At 32.0% G+C, this 20,352-nt stretch overlaps 1 protein-coding gene across 1 annotated transcript in view; it reads left to right on the top strand.

The window, feature by feature from the left end:
* Positions 1 to 7,516, top strand: part of LOC126878445 (microfibril-associated glycoprotein 4-like) — a 47,501-nt gene extending 39,985 nt beyond the window's left edge. Inside the window, exon 6 of the mRNA XM_050657189.1 lies at positions 7,224 to 7,516. Within this exon, the coding sequence (XP_050513146.1) occupies positions 7,224 to 7,405 (182 nt within the window). The 3' untranslated portion in view covers positions 7,406 to 7,516. The remainder of the gene's footprint in view (positions 1 to 7,223) is intronic.
* Positions 7,517 to 20,352: the final 12,836 nt, after the last annotated feature.

The raw sequence follows: 20,352 nt of genomic DNA, 5'->3' as shown, positions 1-20,352 counted from the left end.
GATATATTATTATTCTTTTCATTGTTTAAGAGATAGGTAAAGAAAGCCCAGTCTGCCTTTTTAATATCCCATGTAATTCTAGATCTAGATATATCATTAGTGTCAATGACAGCATTGCTATTAGTAACGTTACTATCAGTATTATGGTTAAATTCTATTACTATTGGGTAGTGATCAGAACCCAGACTCAAAGTTTCTGTGTGCCAATCAAATTTGTAATAAATATCCCTAGAGCAAATTGTTAAGTCTATAGCAGATCTATTTAAATGCATAGGTTTACGAATTAATGTTTCTGACCCATCATTTAGGAAATTAAGTCCACATTGCTCCATAGCCTCAAAAAGATAAATACCTTCTTGATCGGTGACATCACACCCCCACATTTTATTATGGCAGTTGAAATCTCCCCCTATTAAAAAAGGTTTGTGTAAACTATTGAAAAATTTAACCCATTCGTTTTTTGACACACATAATTTGGGTTTTGCATAAATGGAATATAAGTTTAAGTTTTTATTATTTATCTTAATCTGTACTGCAACGCACATGACATTATTTATTTTATAAAAATTTAAATTGTTCTGAAAATTGATATTTTTTCTTAATAATATCGCTACTCCTGCATAACCATCTGATCTATCTTCACGAAAGATGTTATATTGGGAAAAGCTTATCTTTGAATTTGGTTTTAACCAAGTTTCACTTAAAAGAATAGCTAAGAATTTATTTTCGAAAATGTACTTTTCAAAATGGCCTTTATTGTTCACTATTGATCGTGAATTCCATTGTAAAATCTTATTATTTACTAGGGCCATTTAAAACTTTTTCTATATTACTTTTAATGTCGTCTAAAATTTGTTTGTTTGCTATTGGAATTAAGTTTTTGTCTAAGAAATTTTTAAATATTGTTACTATATTATCAGTAATTTGTTTACTAGTTAGTGAGTTTTGTTGGACTATTTTTGTTTGATTTTGATATAATGGGTTGTTTATAACTGGTAGCGACGGGTAAGCAGAAGCGCTTGCAGTGTCCAGTATATTTTCGTGTTCTTTTGAATAAGGATAAACTGATTTATTTTGAGCTCCTTCGCTCCATTTTCTTTTGGTTGTCACTGTGTACCTATTTCCTGTGTTTGTTGAATTTAGGACTGTTCTATAGCTACTGCTGTATTTTAATTTTGCTTCTTCAAAAGGTAAATTTTCATTTGCCATTATATATTTAATACCCTTTTGTTTTTCAAACTCAGCGCATTTGTTTCGATCTAATGCTGAATGGTTTCCAAAACATAATATACAAGTGGGATCTGTTAAATCACATACATCTGAATCATGTTCCTGTCCGCACTTGCTGCATCTTTTCTTACCACGACATTGTGACGTAACGTGCCCGTACCTAATGCAATTAAGGCATTGTATTACTCTTGGAACATAAGGTTCCACTTGGTATATCATTCGCTCAATGATTACTTGTTTTGGAATCATTTGGCCTCTGAAAGACACCACTATCGTACCCGTCTCCACCAGTTGATCATTTTCTTTTCGCTTTATTCTTTTAACGTTTATTACTTTAAAATTGCCGTATCTTGGAACAATAATACCTTTTAATTCGTTTTCTGAAATATTTTTGTCTACCCCTTTAATTACCCCACTCTTTTGAGTAAAAAAATTTGGAATATATAAATCGTAATTTCTTTCTATTAACTTTTTACATTCCACTAAAATATTAGCGCTTTTATATGTGTTACATTCAATTTTAATTTTATTTTTTCCTATAATATTAATATTAACAATATTATCTTTAATTGCAGGTACTGCACCTAAAATTAAGCGAGCTGTCGCGATACGATGCAATCGGCCGATGTTCCCTTCCTTATTCTGCATAAAAACAAAATAAGGACCTTGGTCACCTTGACTGTATTTATTTTTCACCTCTGACATTATGGACTGGCCTATATTATTATTTGTTTTATTGCTTACCTGATAATCTGGTAAAAAGTTTTTTGGATTTGTTATCGGTACCTGTTTTGATTGTGTATTAATATTAATATTTATAATTTCCTCAGACTGTTTTTGTTTTTCATTAACTTCATAATCCATATTACTAGCAACATCGTCAATCCTTCCTCTGTCAGGTGGATTTCCTCTGCCATCTGAATTTAATTCCATTTTTTGGTAAAAACAACAACAACTCTAATAATTAGCACTTCGATCACACAGAGAACTATTCGCTTCCGCTGCTACAATCGAACTCTAGATGATTATAGTAGGATACAAAAATGATCCAAAAAAGGCATAATCCAGACATCCAAAGTGAAAGTTTTCCTCCAACACCAAATTGTTCTATATGGTCCACATATTTTTCAGCAAAAAGTAACACCATTTTGAGCGTCGGGTTTGGGGGGGTGGCGGAGGCGGTGGAGAAGTCGGTAAATTAGTAGTTTTTTATGTTTTACGTCGATATTTCTAAAACTATATGGTTTAACGTGATCAATGTTTTATACAAAAATGTTTAAAATTGTATTTTAAACAAAAAATGTTCTATATACTATCCTTCTAAATAGTCCAGAAAGCCACTGCGCATCCGCTAGGAAAAATATTCTAATTCGGATTTTTTACACAACTTACTCAAAAAGGACTCCTTTTAACAAATTTGCATGTTGCCAGGACCAAAAGGTGGTCAAAAATTTTTTAAACGTTTTTTTTTTGTTTTTTTCCTAAAATTTATTTTTTTGCATGGAAAAAAGTTTTTTTTATTTTTTTTGGATCATTCCAAACAGAAAAGGTCTTTAGTGACTTTTCTCTAAAAATGATAGTTTTTGACAAATAAGCGATTTAAAATTGAAAAATTTCAAAATCGGCCATTTTTAACCCTCAAAAACTATGTGAAAAACTAAAAATTTGAATGTTGCCAAGGTAGGTAGATATTCTTTGAACATCTGTTTATGAAATCCCGAAGAGTTTTTTGCAATACAATATTCAAAGCTCCTTTGTTTTTTAATTGCTAATCAAGCGTGCGCGACACTATTTTCCACCGACAGTATGGTGCAAATGAAAGGAATAAATTCGTTATTTCGTAAACCGGCGACTTTAAGGAAAAATCCCGAAACAGGTCGATTATTATTTTTAAGTTATGATATTGTGGCATATATGGTATACTAGTGACGTCATCCGTCGGGGCGTGATGACGTAATCGATGTTTTTTTTAAATTAGAATAGGGGTCGTGTGCTAGCTTATTTGAAAGGTTCTTCAATTATATATTCAGTAATATAAACATTTACATAATTATTTATACAGGGTGTCCAGAAAATGTTTATTAAATTAAATTATTTGACAAAAAAAGAAGTAGAAGGACACCCTGTATAAATAATTATGTAAATGTTTACATTACTGAATAGAGAATTGAAAGACCTTTCAAATGAGCTACCACCCGACCCCTATTCTGATTTAAAAAAATCATCGATTACGTCATCACGCCCCGACGGATGACGTCACTAGTATACCATATATGCCGCAATATCATAACTTAAAAATAATAATCGACCTGTTTCGGGATTTTTCCTTAAAGTCGCCGGTTTACGAAATAACGAATTTATTCCTTTCATTTCCACCATACTGTCGGTGGAAAATAGTGTCGCGCACGCTTGATTAGCAATTAAAAAACAAAGGAGCTTTGAATATTGTACTGCAAAAAACTCTTCGGGATTTCATCAATCGATGTTTAAAGAATATCTACTTACCTTGGCAACATTCAAATTTTCAGTTTTTCACATAGTTTTTGAAGGTTAAAAATGGCCGATTTAGCAATTTTTCAATTTTTAATCGCTTATTTGTCAAAAACTATCATTTTTAGGGAAAAGTCACTAAAGACCTTTTCTGTTTGGAATGATCCAAAAAAACTAAAAAAACTTTTTTCCATGTAAAAAAAATAATTTTAGGAAAAAAAAACAAAAAAAAAACCTTTAAAAAATTTTTGACCACCTTTTGGTCCTGGCAACATGCAAATTTGTTAAAAGGAGTCCTTTTTGAGTAAGATTGTGCAAAAAATCCGAATTAGAATATTTTTCCTAGCGGATGCGCAGTGGCTTTCTGGACTAAAAATGAACGGTTTCAAAGCTACGGAGGTAGTATAGTATAATTGGTCCAAAAAAGGCCCAACCCCTCCATGCGCCATCCCAAATTAAAGTTTTCTTTAACCCCAAATTGTTATATATGGTTCCTATATTGTTCAGTAAAAGGTTACACCATTTTGAGCGTCGGGTTTGGGCGGTAGGGGTGAAGTCAGAAAATTAGTATTTTTTTAACATTTTCGTCAATATTTCTAAACCTCGGCTGTTTAGTGAACAATATTGTATACAAAAATGTTTAACATAACAAACGAAAAAGGTCTGATGCAAAATTGTTCTAAAATCAACGTTTCTGGAGTTGCGGAGGGTGCAAAGTGGAGGTTTTCCATATTTTTTATATTTTTTGGGAAAATTATAATATTATTACTGAGGAAACTAATTTTGTTAACAGAAGTTTCTAAATATAGTATGATAGAATTGATCCCAAAGATGGCATAACCCAGACATCGAAAATGAAAGTTATCCTCCAACACCAAATTGTTCTATATGGTCCAAATAATGTTCAGAAAAAAGTCACACCATTTTGAGCGTCGGGTTTGGGGGGGATAGGGGGAGAAATCGGTAAATTCGTAGTTTTTTAGGTTTTTCGTCAATATTTCTCAAAGTATGCGGTTTAGCATGAACAGCCTTCTATACAAAAATGTTCTACATTAAATTTGAAATAAAAAAAGTTCTATGCATAATCCTTCTAAAATGAACGGTTCCAAAGTTACGGAGGTAGTATAGTATAATTGGTCCAAAAAAAGGCCTAACCCAGACATCCAAAATAAAAGTTTTCCTCCTACACCAAATTGTGCTATGTGGTCCACATATGGTTCAGTAAAAAGTTACACCATTTTGAACGACCGGTTTGGGGGGAGATGGGGGAGAATTCAGTAAATTAGTAGTTTTTTTAAGTTGTTCGTTAATATTTCTAAAACTATACTTTAGCGTAAACAATGTTCCATACAAAAATGTTCTACATAAAATTTAAAACAAAATAGGTCCTATACATAATTGTTATAAAATCAACTGTTCCAGAGTTAGGAGGGTGAAAAGTGGAGGTTTTCGATACTTTTTATATTTTTTGGGCGATTGATGATGATTTTGGGTGGTGAGGTTAACGTTTCTTCAAGAGCTTATCACTAACATACCATCGGCCACTGAAATAGCAAATTTAATTTATAAAATACAATCCTGGTAAAGAAAATCAGTAGGAAATTGCCCAATAAAATATAAAAAATATCAAATACCTTCAATTTTCACCCTCCGTAATTCTGGAACCGTTGATTTTATAAAAATTATATATAGGGCTTTTTGTGTTTAAAATTTTATGTAGAACATTTTTGTTAAAACATTGTTTACGATAAACCATAGTTTTAGAAATATTGACGAAAAACGTAAAAAACTACTAATTTACCGACTTCTCCCCCATCTCCCCCCCCAAACCGGACGCTGAAAATGGTGTAACTTTTTACTGAACAATATGTGTACCATATAGAACAATTTGGTGTTGGAGGAAAACTTTTACTTTGGATGTTTAGGTTGGGCCTTTTTTTGGACCAATTATATTATACCCGTACTACCTCAGGAACGTTGAAACCGTTCAGGTTAGAAGGATTATGCATAGGGCCTTTTTTATTTCAAATTTAATGTAGAACATTTTCGTATAGAAGGTTGTTTATGCTAAATCATATAGTTTTAGAAATATTTAGGAAAAACTTAAAAAACTACGAATTTACCGATTTCTCCCTCCTCACCCCGCCAAGCCCGACGCTCAAAATGGTGTGACTGTTTTCTGAACAATATGTAAACCATATAGAACAATTTGGTGTTGGAGGATAAATTTCACTTTGGATGTCTGGGTTTGGGTCTAGTTATACCATACTAATATAATTTGCTATTTCAATGGCGGGTGGTATGTTACTGATAAGCCGTTAACCTTCGGGTGACCAAGGGGGGGAAATTTGAACCCCAATGCATCTTTTTATTTAATAAATTCAGAAGTTTTTTCAATTTTAAACTCATAATTTTTTTATTTGACTTTGATATCATTCTAGCAGATACCCTCATATTTTGTAATAAAAAAATTCCCTATATTTTACGAAAAAAATTTTTTTTTCTGAATTTGGGGTCAAAGACGAACTCCCTTATATTAAGTAAATACCGTCTATTATGTGGAATTGTATGTAAGAAACATTTCAACATTGAAAAAAAAATGTTTGCTAAACCTTTGGCGAGGAAATTAGTGTATATTTAAAAAAAAAATAGTTCTAAGTTCAGAATGATGATTCCTGTTTTTGTTCAGTTGTAATTAAAAATATGTTTTACTAATGTTTATTTATTATTTATTGATACAAGAGTAACATTCAAATTACGAATACATTATTACATTTCTTAAAACAACTTAATTTTTTTGTCAATTGACATTTTTGACTTGGGGTCATTTTTTACCTCCGTTGGTCATTCGCGTAACAAAAACGGTTGGCCATCGGAAGGTTAAAGGAATCAACTTCCCACCTTCAAGGGGCTTCTGCAGACCTAGGTCATCTGGTACAAAGAAACCACTCTGAACTTTCTATGGACAATGTCACATGCATATCTTGCTAACCCGACGCTAAAAGCACTTTATACTGAAGAATATGTGGACCATATAAAACGATTTGGTGTTGAAGGAAAACGGTTTTTTTTTTATGTTGAGGTTAGGCCTTTTTTGGACCAATTATACTATACTACCTCGCTAATTTTGGAACCTTCGTTTTAGAAGGATTATGCATGAACCTTCTTTGTTTAAAATTTAATGTAGGACATTTTGTATAGCGTGAACATTTTTCACGCATATTTTTAGAATTATTGACGAAAAACTTAAAAAGTACTAATTTACAGACTTCTCCCACACCACCCTCCCCCCCATACCCGACGCTCAGAATGGTGTAACTTTTTACTGAACAATATGTAGACCATAGAGAATAATTTGGTGGTGAAGAATAACTTTCACTTTTGATGTCTGGGTTTGGGTCTAGTTATACCATACTGTTGTAGAAGTACTTATTCCTGGATATTTCTGCAATACCTACACTAGTTTTCACGTCAATGTTATCATATATTATGCGTTGTTTTAGGAGCTGCTTGGTGGTATAACAAATGCTTCGATAGTAACCTTAACGGAAAATTCATGAATATAGTATTTTCTGAGGAACCCTTGCCCCCATATGGACTCAGTTGGTTCACCTTTAATAAAAACCCAAATAAAAATTTAGCTGGCTCAAGAATGATGTTACGACCAATGGTGGATAAAACATAAATCAAAATATTTTTTTCTGCTCACATAATATATAATTTGTAATGCTTACCTACAATGTACTCACAAAAAGCAGTAATTCTTATTACATAAATTGAATTCTGATTAATAAAACTTTTATTTTTTTTTACTTTACTATCCAAACTACAGTCGAACCCGCTTATTACAATACCGGTTATATATAAGGAATAGAAGTTTGAGGTCCCGAAACGTTTTTAATAATATATAATATGTAGATATGATCGGTTATTAGAATATCCCTATTATAGGAATACTTTAGTATGGCACAAGGCTATTCCAATAAACGGGTTCGACTTTAAAGTTTGTTTAGCTGTTAATAGTTGACTTCAGTTAGTGCGGTCGTAAATATTATTAAATTTATCTAACTTGGCCCATTGTTAAGACTGGTCCTTTTAGACAAGTCTTTTGACAATTAACACTAACTAGACGTTACTCCTATAATAAAGCAAAGGATCCACAAAATTTACAATAATTACGAGGACAAAAATAAAAAAAACGGATGTAAAATACATTGCTTTGCCTTATATGTATACCCGAAATTAATGTTTTCAGATGAGTTTTAAAATAAACTAAATCTATTTTAATTGCTAAGATTATAGAAAAACAAACATTCAAACATATTTAAATTTTACCTGAAACCGGGCCTTTTATACTATTATCGGTTAACCAAGGATGTTTATAGTCGGTACTATTTGAAGTCAACCATTTACTACTAAACAAACTTTACCTACTATTAATTTGTAACTGACTGGTTAACATTTCTACCCCGGGAATAATTTAACCAAACTCCGTGTCCTGGTAGTTCAGAGAAATACGGAAAAATATATCCTGTTGGTGATACAACCCCCTCCAGGCAGAAACCAAATTTATAGCTTAAGGCCTTTAGTTTGGATATGCAGAATTTGAAACTCTTCATTGAAAGAATGATTATGATCTAGAAGGTGAAGTGCGTATGTAGAAGTGTCTGTTTTTCTATTGTTGAAAGCCCTTTTGTGTTCTGCTATCCGTTTGTCAAAGGTTCTGCCAGTTTGACCGATGTAAGTTTTCGGACAGTCACCACAAGTTAGTTTGTACACACCACTCTGTAGTTGCTTTCTCTTTCGGCTTTTATTGTTCTTAATATATTTACTTAAGTTGTTGACAAAATATAACTTCGAGATAGAACTAAACATCATTAAACAAATAGCAGTAAACAATGGCTATAACGAACAAACAGTTAACAAAATTTTAAACATAAAACTCCAAAAGAAAGCCCTGAAATTACTGTATCCACCACCACAGAAAGAACCCAGTACCTTCTGCTCTCTCACATATACTGGCAAGATAACAACAAAAATAGCCAGATACATAAAAAAGAAAGGAATAACACCAGCTTTCAGAACTAACAACTTAAGTAAATATATTAAGAACAATAAAAGCCGAAAGAGAAAGCAACTACAGAGTGGTGTGTACAAACTAACTGGTGGTGAGTGTCCGAAAACTTTCATCGGTCAAACTGGCAGAACCTTTGACAAACGGATAGCAGAACACAAAAGGGCTTTCAACAATAGAAAAACAGATACTTCTACATACGCACTTCACCTTCTAGATCATAATCATTCTTTCAATGAAGAGTTTCAAATTCTGCATATCCAAACTAAAGGCATTAAGCTATCTTTTTTAGAATCTAAGGAAATTAATAAATTGAAAAATACAGATATAATTCTGAATGACCAACTCGAGACAAACATCTCCCCACTCCTCAACCTCTTCAGTTAAAGAATTAAAAAGGCAAACACATTGTAAACTATATCACTTGAGAAAGGCAATCTGCCGAAACAGCTGTAGTCACTTAGTTGTAATAAATTTTGTGGAAGTATAGAAAACAAACGTTTTCAGTGTTTTATTGTTAGATTTGCAGAATAGAAGAGTACTTGCAGATAACAGTATTATTCGCGAAAGAGCAAGAAAACTTAAGCGTAACTTAGAAAATGGAACTCAGAAACAAAAATAAGTAACCTAAAATGTCAATAAAGAGAAGACACAGATAGTGAAAATAACAAGGATAAAAGACACGGATGACCTAATCACAGTGGAGATAGGACAACAAAAAATAAAGCAAACAAACATGTACAATTTATCTGGAAACAGTAAAAAATAACAGAATGCGTGGAGGACGATCTCAATAGTGAACTAGAGAGTACTTCTTCTTCTTGTAGTTCCTTCTCCTATCGAGGTTGGCTATCATCACAGCTATCCTTACCTTATTGGCGGCTGCTCTGAAAATATCTACTGAGTTGCAACTATACCACTCTCTTAAGTTTCTCAGCCAGGAAATTTTTCTTCTACTTATAGATCTTTTACCCTTCATTTTACCTTGCATTATGTGCCTTAATATCTCATATTTCGCACCTCTGGTAATGTGGCCTAAATATTCTAGCTTCCTTGTTTTGATGTTCTTTATCACCTTGCAATCCTTTTGCAGCTTTCTTAACACTTCTGCATTTGTAACTCGTTGGATCCATGGTATTTTCAAAATCCTTCTATAGCACCACGTGTCAAAGGCTTCCAACTTCTTTATATTTTCTACTTTTAGTGTCCAGCTTTCCACTCCATACAACAAAGTCGAGAACACGTAGCATCTTAAGGCTCTTATCCTTAGCTCCAGAGGAAGGTCTCGATTAACAAAAATCTTTTTCATTTTTATAAATTAATTGGAAAAGACTGTAATTGGAAAAGATTTTTATAAATGCTTCTCTTGAAATTTCAATGAGTGTCCTGATTTCTCTACCCTGGTCATTGTTTTCGTTTACCCAGAGTACAGGAAAACTCTACTTTAACCCATTAGTTCCTAGCGTTACAATTATGTAACTGCAAAGTGGTGCCGGTGCCATCTAAATAGATCCTCTGTCTATCGCATGCGTCGCAAATTTTCAGTTAAAAACAGGTAAGTTCTTGTCAGAAGGTTATATTAGGTTTGTTCTAGCAAACAGTCAAACTGGTCAGAAACCGTCAGCAAACAGTTGGTCAGTGAGAGAACATAATACAGTCACCAGTGCTATCCCCTCTACTCGCGCTGGTCGACTATTCGCTGATCGTTTCAAACCGTTTGAAACTGATGCTAGAATAAACCTATTGTTTACATTGTTTTAAATGCGTGATTTTTTTGAAACTTTGTTTTGAATCTGTGCGTTGATAAAGTATAACAAAAAAAATAAAGCTTTAAATAATGGACTTCGTTGATAAAAAATAAGTAAATAAATGTTATTTTGTATAATAAAGTTATTATTAAATAAAAAAATATGAAAAAAAAAATTTTAGGAAACGCTTTTCTTTAGTTCCGAGTGACTAAAATTAAAAATATTAAAAAATCAACTAAAAAGCAAAAAATAAAAAAAAAATTGAAAAAATCCAACACATTCGTCAAAGAAAAGCGTGGTGCGTCTTCATCGAATAAACGGTTTTCGCCCCACGCTTTTCTTTGACGAATGTGTTGGATTTTTTCAATTTTTTTTTATTTTTTGCTTTTTAGTTGATTTTTTAATATTTTTAATTTTAGTCACTCGGAACTAAAGAAAAGCATTTCCTAAAAATTTTTTTTTCATATTTTTTTATTTTTTACTTTTTAGTCTTACACTTTTCAAACAATAAAATATATAAAAATACCAAGTTTCTTGTAAAAGGTATATATTAAAATACCCTAAATAAGGGTCACAATACAAAACGTTTTCGGATTAAGGAATCCATCATCAGTGTTTAAAAGCCCTAAAATTAAGTATAACCTAATTAAATGAGATAAAAGTTAAAATTGACAGAGGTTTTCAAGAACAAGAGGTCATACTTACAAAATTTGCATGCCTGAGCCACCAAAATGTATCGGGTAAAAACCCTTTAAATGTAAATAATAAGGATGTTTTACATATTTATATAAAATTCATTGGATGGTATAGATAAACCTGGATGTTACCCAGGGCAACACAGGACTCTCTCCACGTGGTTGGAACTTTTTTTGGAGAAAACCTCACATATTGGATTTCAATGGCCAACTGACAAGTGAATTCAAGAGCAACCCAAAATGACATCAAGAACTGTCAATGTAACCTAGTTGTAATATTACTTCAGCCACAACATTAAAGATTAATTTAAATGTTTTAAGATAAAACAGTATCAAATTTACAAATAGTAAAATAAAAGATGTTCACAAAATATGAAAGATTTTATTCTAAAAATAATGCATTAATTAAGTATTCAAAATAGGGAAATGAAATGTTTACGTTACAGGAAGTTATGCAGTCAACAATACCAATATCTCATTATTTCACACCAGCTTTAATTTTCCAAAATTTAGCTCCTACATCACATATACAACCACATCCATCAGAATTGAGTCTCATTCCAGCCACCTGTCTTCTTAGCCTCATCTCATAGCTTATAGATTAGATAACTATTATTTCATACCAACACACTACACATCTTCCATGGTCCAATATCACAACATACTCTGTCAGACTTCTCATACCGTCCTACTCCCCCCCATATTTTACAACCATTTCATTTTTAACCAATTTGATGTCAGGTCTCTGGAGGACTCAGTTTCATCAAGTTACTTTAGTCTCATTTTCAGATAAAAATCAGATAAAAACAAAACAGTATTTTTACAATTATCATATCACTTTTTCTATCATTATACAATTTATGTGGGGTCGACTACCAAGAAAGTTATCAGTCATTAAACAATTATCATTTCATCAATACTCTAAAAATCGTACACATATGTACACATTACATACTATTTTGTGTTCCTAGTATAAGGCCTTTACCATTATTTGTCTAATCGTATTGACAATTTTATACCACCAATACAACACCTATTGGTATTGTCGACTGCATAACTTCCTGTAACGTAAACATTTCATTTCCCTATTTTGAATACTTAATTAATGCATTATTTTTAGAATAAAATCTTTCATATTTTGTGAACATCTTTTATTTTACTATTTGTAAATTTGATACTGTTTTATCTTAAAACATTTAAATTAATCTTTAATGTTGTGGCTGAAGTAATATTACAACTAGGTTACATTGACAGTTCTTGATGTCATTTTGGGTTGCTCTTGAATTCACTTGTCAGTTGGCCATTGAAATCCAATATGTGAGGTTTTCTCCAAAAAAAGTTCCAACCACGTGGAGAGAGTCCTGTGTTGCCCTGGGTAACATCCAGGTTTATCTATACCATCCAATGAATTTTATATAAATATGTAAAACATCCTTATTATTTACATTTAAAGGGTTTTTACCCGATACATTTTGGTGGCTCAGGCATGCAAATTTTGTAAGTATGACCTCTTGTTCTTGAAAACCTCTGTCAATTTTAACTTTTATCTCATTTAATTAGGTTATACTTAATTTTAGGGCTTTTAAACACTGATGATGGATTCCTTAATCCGAAAACGTTTTGTATTGTGACCCTTATTTAGGGTATTTTAATATATACCTTTTACAAGAAACTTGGTATTTTTGTGATTTATGGTATACAGCCAGCTACAGGAAGTTTATTTTCCTCCTGGATTTTTTAATAAAATATATCGTCATGTTTATTAAAATATGTATAAAACATATGATGTACAAACATGAAGAGTAGTCGGAATCGGCAAAAAATTTGAAACTTTATTGTTTATTTATGAAGCATAACGTAAACAATTAACGTAAAAAGTGAAATTATGTATAGTTCATACAATTAGCTACAATATGTATTGTTTATTTATGAAAAAACGTAAACAATTAACGTAAAAAGTAAAATTATGTTTAGTTCATATAATTAGCTACAATCTGTAAAAGTTTCAAGTTTCTTCATTGTAAAAAACAAGAGAATTTAAGCATTTTCTGGTAAAATCGTTTTTATATTTAAACAATTAACAAACATAAAAAAATTATTGACTATTCGTGTATTGTTCCCGCAAATGCATATGTCTGCAAATTTTTAGTCATTTGCATTGAAGAAAAGGCAGTAAAATTAACGTCCAAAAATTTGACCCAAACGATTGAACTAAAAAAAAGCGTTTAATTAATACGCCAAAACGAATTCTAATGTTAATTGTAGCACAAAACGTCTCCACCGGTGGTTTTTATAAGACTACGATAAAAACACGAATTTTTTGAATTCGAGTTTTGGGTGAGGTTCTGTTTCGTATTGTATTGAAATTTGACACGAATAAGTGCCGATTTTTATATAAACAAATATATTTTCGTTCAATATTTCGTTATAAGCGTTCAAAATTTGAAACTTTATTGTTTATTTATGAAGCACAACGTAAACAATTAACGTAAAAAGTGAAATTATGTATAGTTCATATCATTAGCTACAATCAAGTAAAAGTTTTAAGTTTCTACATTGTAAAAAACAAGAGAATTTAAGCATTTTCCATTAAAATCGTTTATTTTTATTTAAACAATTAATAAACAAAAAAAAAATAATTTTTATTGACTATTCGTGTATTGTTCCCGCGAATGCATATGTCTGCAAATTTTCATTCATTTGCATTAACGAAAAGGCAATTAAATTAACGTCTAAAGATTTGACGCAAACTATTGAACTAAAGAAAAGCGTTTAAAAAAAAGAAGAATGTGTGTAACTTATTAAATTTAAATTAAAATACATTTTACTGCTGTCAGAAACCAGACAAAAATGTTTATATATCACAAATATTCATTGATTTTCGCTTAAATTGAATGTTAAAACTTCCAAGAGGCAGATTTCTGGCGGGAGCTGGCTTGAATATTTTTTAATTTAATCGAAAAGCAATGTTTATTTCTGAAATACACATTTTTTTCTGTTTACGGGCAACTGTAAAATGTATTCTGGGTTAAATAAATTACATACATTCTTCTTTTTTTCAAATAATTTAATCAAAAAATTATTTTTGGACACCTGTACAAATAATTATATAAATTTTTATATTACTGAATAAAGAATTGAATGACCTTTCAAATGAGCTATCGCATGTCCCCTATTCTCATTTAAAAAAAATCATCCATTACGTCATCGCGCCCAGATGGATGACGTCACTAGTATGAAATATATGCCAAACTATCGTAATTTAAAATAAAAATCGACCTCTTTCGGGATTTTTCCTTAAAGTCGCCTTTTTACGAAATAACGAATTTATTCTTTTCATTTGCATCGTACTGTATAAACAAATATATGAGTGTTCAAAATTTAAAATTTTATTGTTTATTTATGACGCATAACGTAAACAATTAACGTAAAAAGTGAAATTATTTATAGGTTATATCATTACCTACAATCCGTAAAAGTTTCAAGTTTCTACATTGTAAAAAACAAGAGAATTTGAGCCTTTTTCCATTAAAATCGTTTTTTTTTATTTAAACACTTAATAAACATAAACAAAAATTTTTTGTTGTCTATTCGTGTATTGTTCCCGCGAATGTATATGTCTGCAAATTTTCATTCATTTGCATGGAAGAAAAGGTAGTCAAATTAACATCCAAAGATTTGACGCAATCTATTGAACTAAATAAAAGCGTTTAATAAATTACATACATTCTTCTTTTTTGTCAAATAATTGAATTAAAAAATTGTTTTTGGACACCCTGTACAAATAATTATATAAATTTTTATATTACTGAATAAAGAATTGAATGACCTTTCAAATGAGCTATCGCATGTCCCCTATTCTCATTTAAAAAAATCATCGATTACGTCATCGCGCCCAGAAGGATGACGTCACTAGTATGACATATATGCCAAAATATCGTAATTTAAAAATAAAATCGACCTCTTTCGGGATTTTTCCTTAACCCTGGATTGCTACACTTATTTTCTAAACTCAATCTGCTACATCGAGGTACAGTGGCACCCCAAATAAAATCGACCTAAAATATTTATATATATATATGTTTTAAGAACTTATGACAAAAACAATCTTAAGATAACATGCTAAGAATTTATTTTGTATACAAAAATATTTTATTATATTATTATTCACAAGTTTATTTTCATATTTTCTACACCCACTACTGCAAATTGGTGTAACTTACAAACAAGGTTGGGGTACAAGTGTACCCCAGGTAGCATTCCAGGGTTCAAGTCGCCTTTTTACGAAATAACGAATTTATTCCTTTCACTTGCATCGTACTGTATAAACAAATATATGAGTGTTCAAAATTTAAAACTTTATTGTTTATTTATGACGCATAACGTAAACAATTAACGTAAAAAGTGAAATTATGTATAGGTTATATCATTAGCTACCATCCGTAAAAGATTCAAGTTTCTACATTGTAAAAAACAAGAGAATTTAGGCCTTTTTCCATTAAAATCGTTTTTTTTTTATTTAAACAATTAATAAACATAAACAAAATGTTTTTGTTGTCTATTCGTGTATTGTCACCGCGAATGCATATGTCTGCAAATTTTCATTCATTTGCATGGAAGAAAAGGTAGTCAAATTAACATCCAAAGATTTGACGTAATCTATTGAACTAAATAAAAGCGTTTAATAAAAACAAATAGTATAAGAACATATAAATAAATATTGTTTGTGTAAAAAAGCTTTGATATTTTTTCAAATTAAAAAGTTGTTAGGTTATCAAATTGACTGTTACATATTTGTAACGATAGGATGTAATATAAGCATATTCTTCAGTTATTGTGTAGCGATATATCATATGTTTTATTGTCATTGTATGGTATTTTTAGTAACATTTTTTTGAAGTATTAGTATACAAAATGTTTCTAGAACTTAAGGGGATTTAAAAATGCAGTCAGTACCTACTAAGTTGTTTTATATCAGAGGCCTTGCTGCAGTTCTTCAAAGAGGCCTGACTGTTCAAGAAGCTATTGATATAACCTTTGGAGAATACGATAAGATAGATGACTCTATAGAGGAAGTTTATATAGCGCCACCTGATTCGGCTACTCTGACGGATGAGGATTCCGGAGATAAGGACGAGAGCAGAGATTTGGAAAAGTTGAGGAAACGTCAGCTACTTGCCAATTTAGAAGTTAGAACTGCTGATGGAATTATAATTGGAGAAGATATTCTAATTCAACAGTCAGAATCGATAGTATACAGTGCTAGTCAAAAGTCCGTACCCCCCTCGTATCTTTTGAACGGTTATACCTTTTTTTTTTTTTTTTTTTTTTTGGAATGAGGTGGAAAGATTCGTAAATCGACTAGGGAAGGTGTCCCTAGTACTGTTGGATTCAACCAAAACCAGAGACATACGCCGACGGCACGGTGTCAAAACTAAGTGACAGAGGGCCCCCTTCGGACATCCCTGCCAGGTCACCTACCAACTAAAACCACCCCTCTTCGACCCGAGGTATCCCTGGACGAGTTCATTAGCGAACGAAACATGGGGATACCCCGCGCAGACCGGATTAAAGGTGCCCTTAGAGCTATTTATTATATCTACAACACTTACCTAATAGCGGTGAGCGTGTAGGGAAAAGATCTAGTTCCCAAGCGAAGGAACTTGGAAACATTGAGAAAAAAAAAAGAGAAGGTAACTCGATACATTTTTATACAATAAAGAAGAAAGAAAGAAATAAAGTTTTTTTTTTTTTTTTATTTTTTTTATTTTTTTTACAGTTGACCGCTATGAAGGAGGTAGACACCCTCACCCAGCTTGTTCTAATCTTTCCATTATAGACTTTCTTTTCATGATGCTTGTTATATGGTCGATTATACACTCGAAATTCTCTTTGCTGGTCATTGCAATCTGCATGATGTTGTTGGGCGAGATAGCGCCAAACCTATTCTGCAGCCTTTGTTGTTCTACGACGAAAACATTGCACCGGAAAATGCAATGTTCCGCATCGTCCCTCTCGTGACACGTGGTGCATATATCATCGTTGGTTTTTTTGATGCCATATGTGTAAGACCTAAAAGATCCATGACCCGTCAGGAACTGAGTAAAGTAGTAATTTACCCGTTTAAATTTACAGTTGTACCAAGCTACAACATCGGGGATCAGTGTTTTGGTCCAGCGAGCCTTCGTGGTCTGTACCTCCCATTCCCTTTGCCATTCCATTAGCATGTTTACTCGTATGGTCCTTCTCACCTGTTGTAAGTGGCCATCGTGTGCTTCATACAGCATTTGTCTCTCTTTGGCTAACAGATGAATAGGAAGAGTGCCCGCTATCACCTGTAAGGCCAACGTAGAAGTGGTTCGGTACGCGCTCACCACTTTTAAAAGAGGCTTCCTTTGGGCCCTTGTTATGATATCTTTGTACTTCTGGTATTTTAGTACGCTGATCCAGACGGGGGTTCCATATAGAAGGGTCGACTGCACCACTTGGAGGTACAAACTTCTCTTGTTGCTGCTGGGCCCTCCAATGTTAGGTATTATTCTCTGGATAGCTGCCGTCCGTTCGTCTTCGTCCGATTTTCATTAATTTGCATGGAAGAAAAGGTAGTCAAATTAACATCCAAAGATTTGACGTAATCTATTGAACTAAATAAAAGCGTTTAATAAAAACAAATAGTATAAGAACATATAAATAAATATTGTTTGTGTAAAAAAGCTTTGATATTTTTTCAAATTAAAAAGTTGTTAGGTTATCAAATTGACTGTTACATATTTGTAACGATAGGATGTAATATAAGCATATTCTTCAGTTATTGTGTAGCGATATATCATATGTTTTATTGTCATTGTATGGTATTTTTAGTAACATTTTTTTGAAGTATTAGTATACAAAATGTTTCTAGAACTTAAGGGGATTTAAAAATGCAGTCAGTACCTACTAAGTTGTTTTATATCAGAGGCCTTGCTGCAGTTCTTCAAAGAGGCCTGACTGTTCAAGAAGCTATTGATATAACCTTTGGAGAATACGATAAGATAGATGACTCTATAGAGGAAGTTTATGTAGCGCCACCTGATTCGGCTACTCTGACGGATGAGGATTCCGGAGATAAGAACGAGAGCAGAGATTTGGAAAAGTTGAGGAAACGTCAGCTACTTGCCGATTTAGAAGTTAGAACTGCTGATGGAATTATAATTGGAGAAGATATTCTAATTCAACAGTCAGAATCGATAGTATACAGTGCTAGTCAAAAGTCCGTACCCCCCTCGTTTCTTTTGAACGGTTATACCTATAATAGTGAAATTTGGAGGAAGGAAATAAATGGACGTAAGCTTCTTAACTAGTTATGACAGGTGACGTAATAGTGACAGATGACGTTACAGAGCCACTGTGACCGATAATTTTAAATAGGACCTTATGGTAAGTGATACCTCGTTTGAAAGGTATTTAGAATACCTATTCAGTCATACTAATTTTTTTTTGAGTTTAGGTTGATTTTGATTTTGGTGAATAAATTAAATAAATATAATATTGTAGTTTCGAATTTAATTAACCTTTAACTACCCGCGCATCAAGTTTTGACATAACTACACGCGTGGCCTACTTTATACGCCACAAGAAAATACACAATAACAGCGGATTTGTTTATTTTTTTTTGAAAAAATACACTTAGTTGTTTGTTATAAACCTTATTTGGCATCAGTGAATACTTGGAGTTCCTTCTCAGTAAGCCAATTGGGATTTATAACTGGAATTATGGAATAACTGGATTCCATGATAAATAAAATTGCTAATAAAAATTTTTTTGAAATGTGATTTTTTACGGGAAAAAAAGTATTGTAAAAAAAAAGTATAAAGAAAAATATATTTTGTGCCATAATGACTCAGAAACAATTGAAATATGTACTTATATTACTACTTATATTAATATTTATAATCGTGGCGCATATTGTGCACCACCGGAAACAACAAACAATAAACTGTAAATTACGATCTTCCCAGAACGCCGATTATAACGAAACTAAAACCAAATTGTAAAGCACATTCCAGTGATAGGTTAGAGACATAAACAAGGTCAAAAATTAAATTTTTAAATATACATATTTGCAGTAGAATTCTTATATCTGGCGTACAAAATACGCCAGCGCGTGTAGTTAAAGGTTAATAAAAATTCAAATGTCCGCCTATGGATTTTTTGCCAAAAGTTGACGTTTTTTAATTCTCTAGTAGTTTTTACGTCAACGTCAACCTGTTTGAGAAGTAATCATAGGCGGAATTTTGAATTTTTATTAATTAAATGCGAAACTACAATTTTATATTTATTTCATTTGTTCATCAAAATTAGCTTAAACTCAAACAAAATTAGTATGACTGAATAGGTATTTTCAATACCTTTAAAACGAGGTATCACTTACCATAAGGTCCCATTTAAAATTATCGGTCACAGTGGCTCTGTAACGTCATCTGTCACTATTACGTCACCTGTCATGGCAAGTTAAGAAGCTTACAGTTCACCAAGAATAGCTGAAAGTCTGAAATTCTAACTTCCTGCGCGAACAATGAAGTGAGAACGCACTCGGAAGGAAAAAGATAGCCTGTACGCGCGGGTGAACTTTAAAATATAGGTACAATCGGAGACACAAATATAGAAACGTAAAGTTTGAATAGTTTCTAATAGGTCCTGTACACAATTATTATTACTGTCATTACTTTTCTTCAGTATATTTGTAGTATTTTTTTACAAAGTGAGATGTAATAAAATAGATCCAACAAAAACCGCTTGTGTTGCTGTAAATTATGGCATTATAAACCAAAAATTATATTTTCATATTGACTATTTATACTTTATATTACCATTATATTGACCAAAAGGTTTCGGAGAAAAAGGGCGTAAACAGTAGGGTAATAAAGTAGTAATAAAATCGTTTATTGCAATACTAAATAGAAATTAGATGTTCGGTCCCGGTGAAGCATAAATATGGTGTCTTTGTACCAGTACCTTTTGTTAAAAGAGATATTTATAACCTTTCTCGTATCCATTTCCATAGCATTTGTCGTCATCGTTTTATTCAGTCCACACAAACTTTTCACTAATTTAAAATCAAAACTGACATTTTTT

This window comes from Diabrotica virgifera, chromosome 7, assembly GCF_917563875.1.
Source record: "Diabrotica virgifera virgifera chromosome 7, PGI_DIABVI_V3a".
NCBI lineage: Eukaryota > Metazoa > Arthropoda > Insecta > Coleoptera > Chrysomelidae > Diabrotica > Diabrotica virgifera.
The sequence above is the reverse complement of the archived record's forward strand: the minus strand, read 5'-3'. Positions and strand labels throughout refer to the sequence as shown.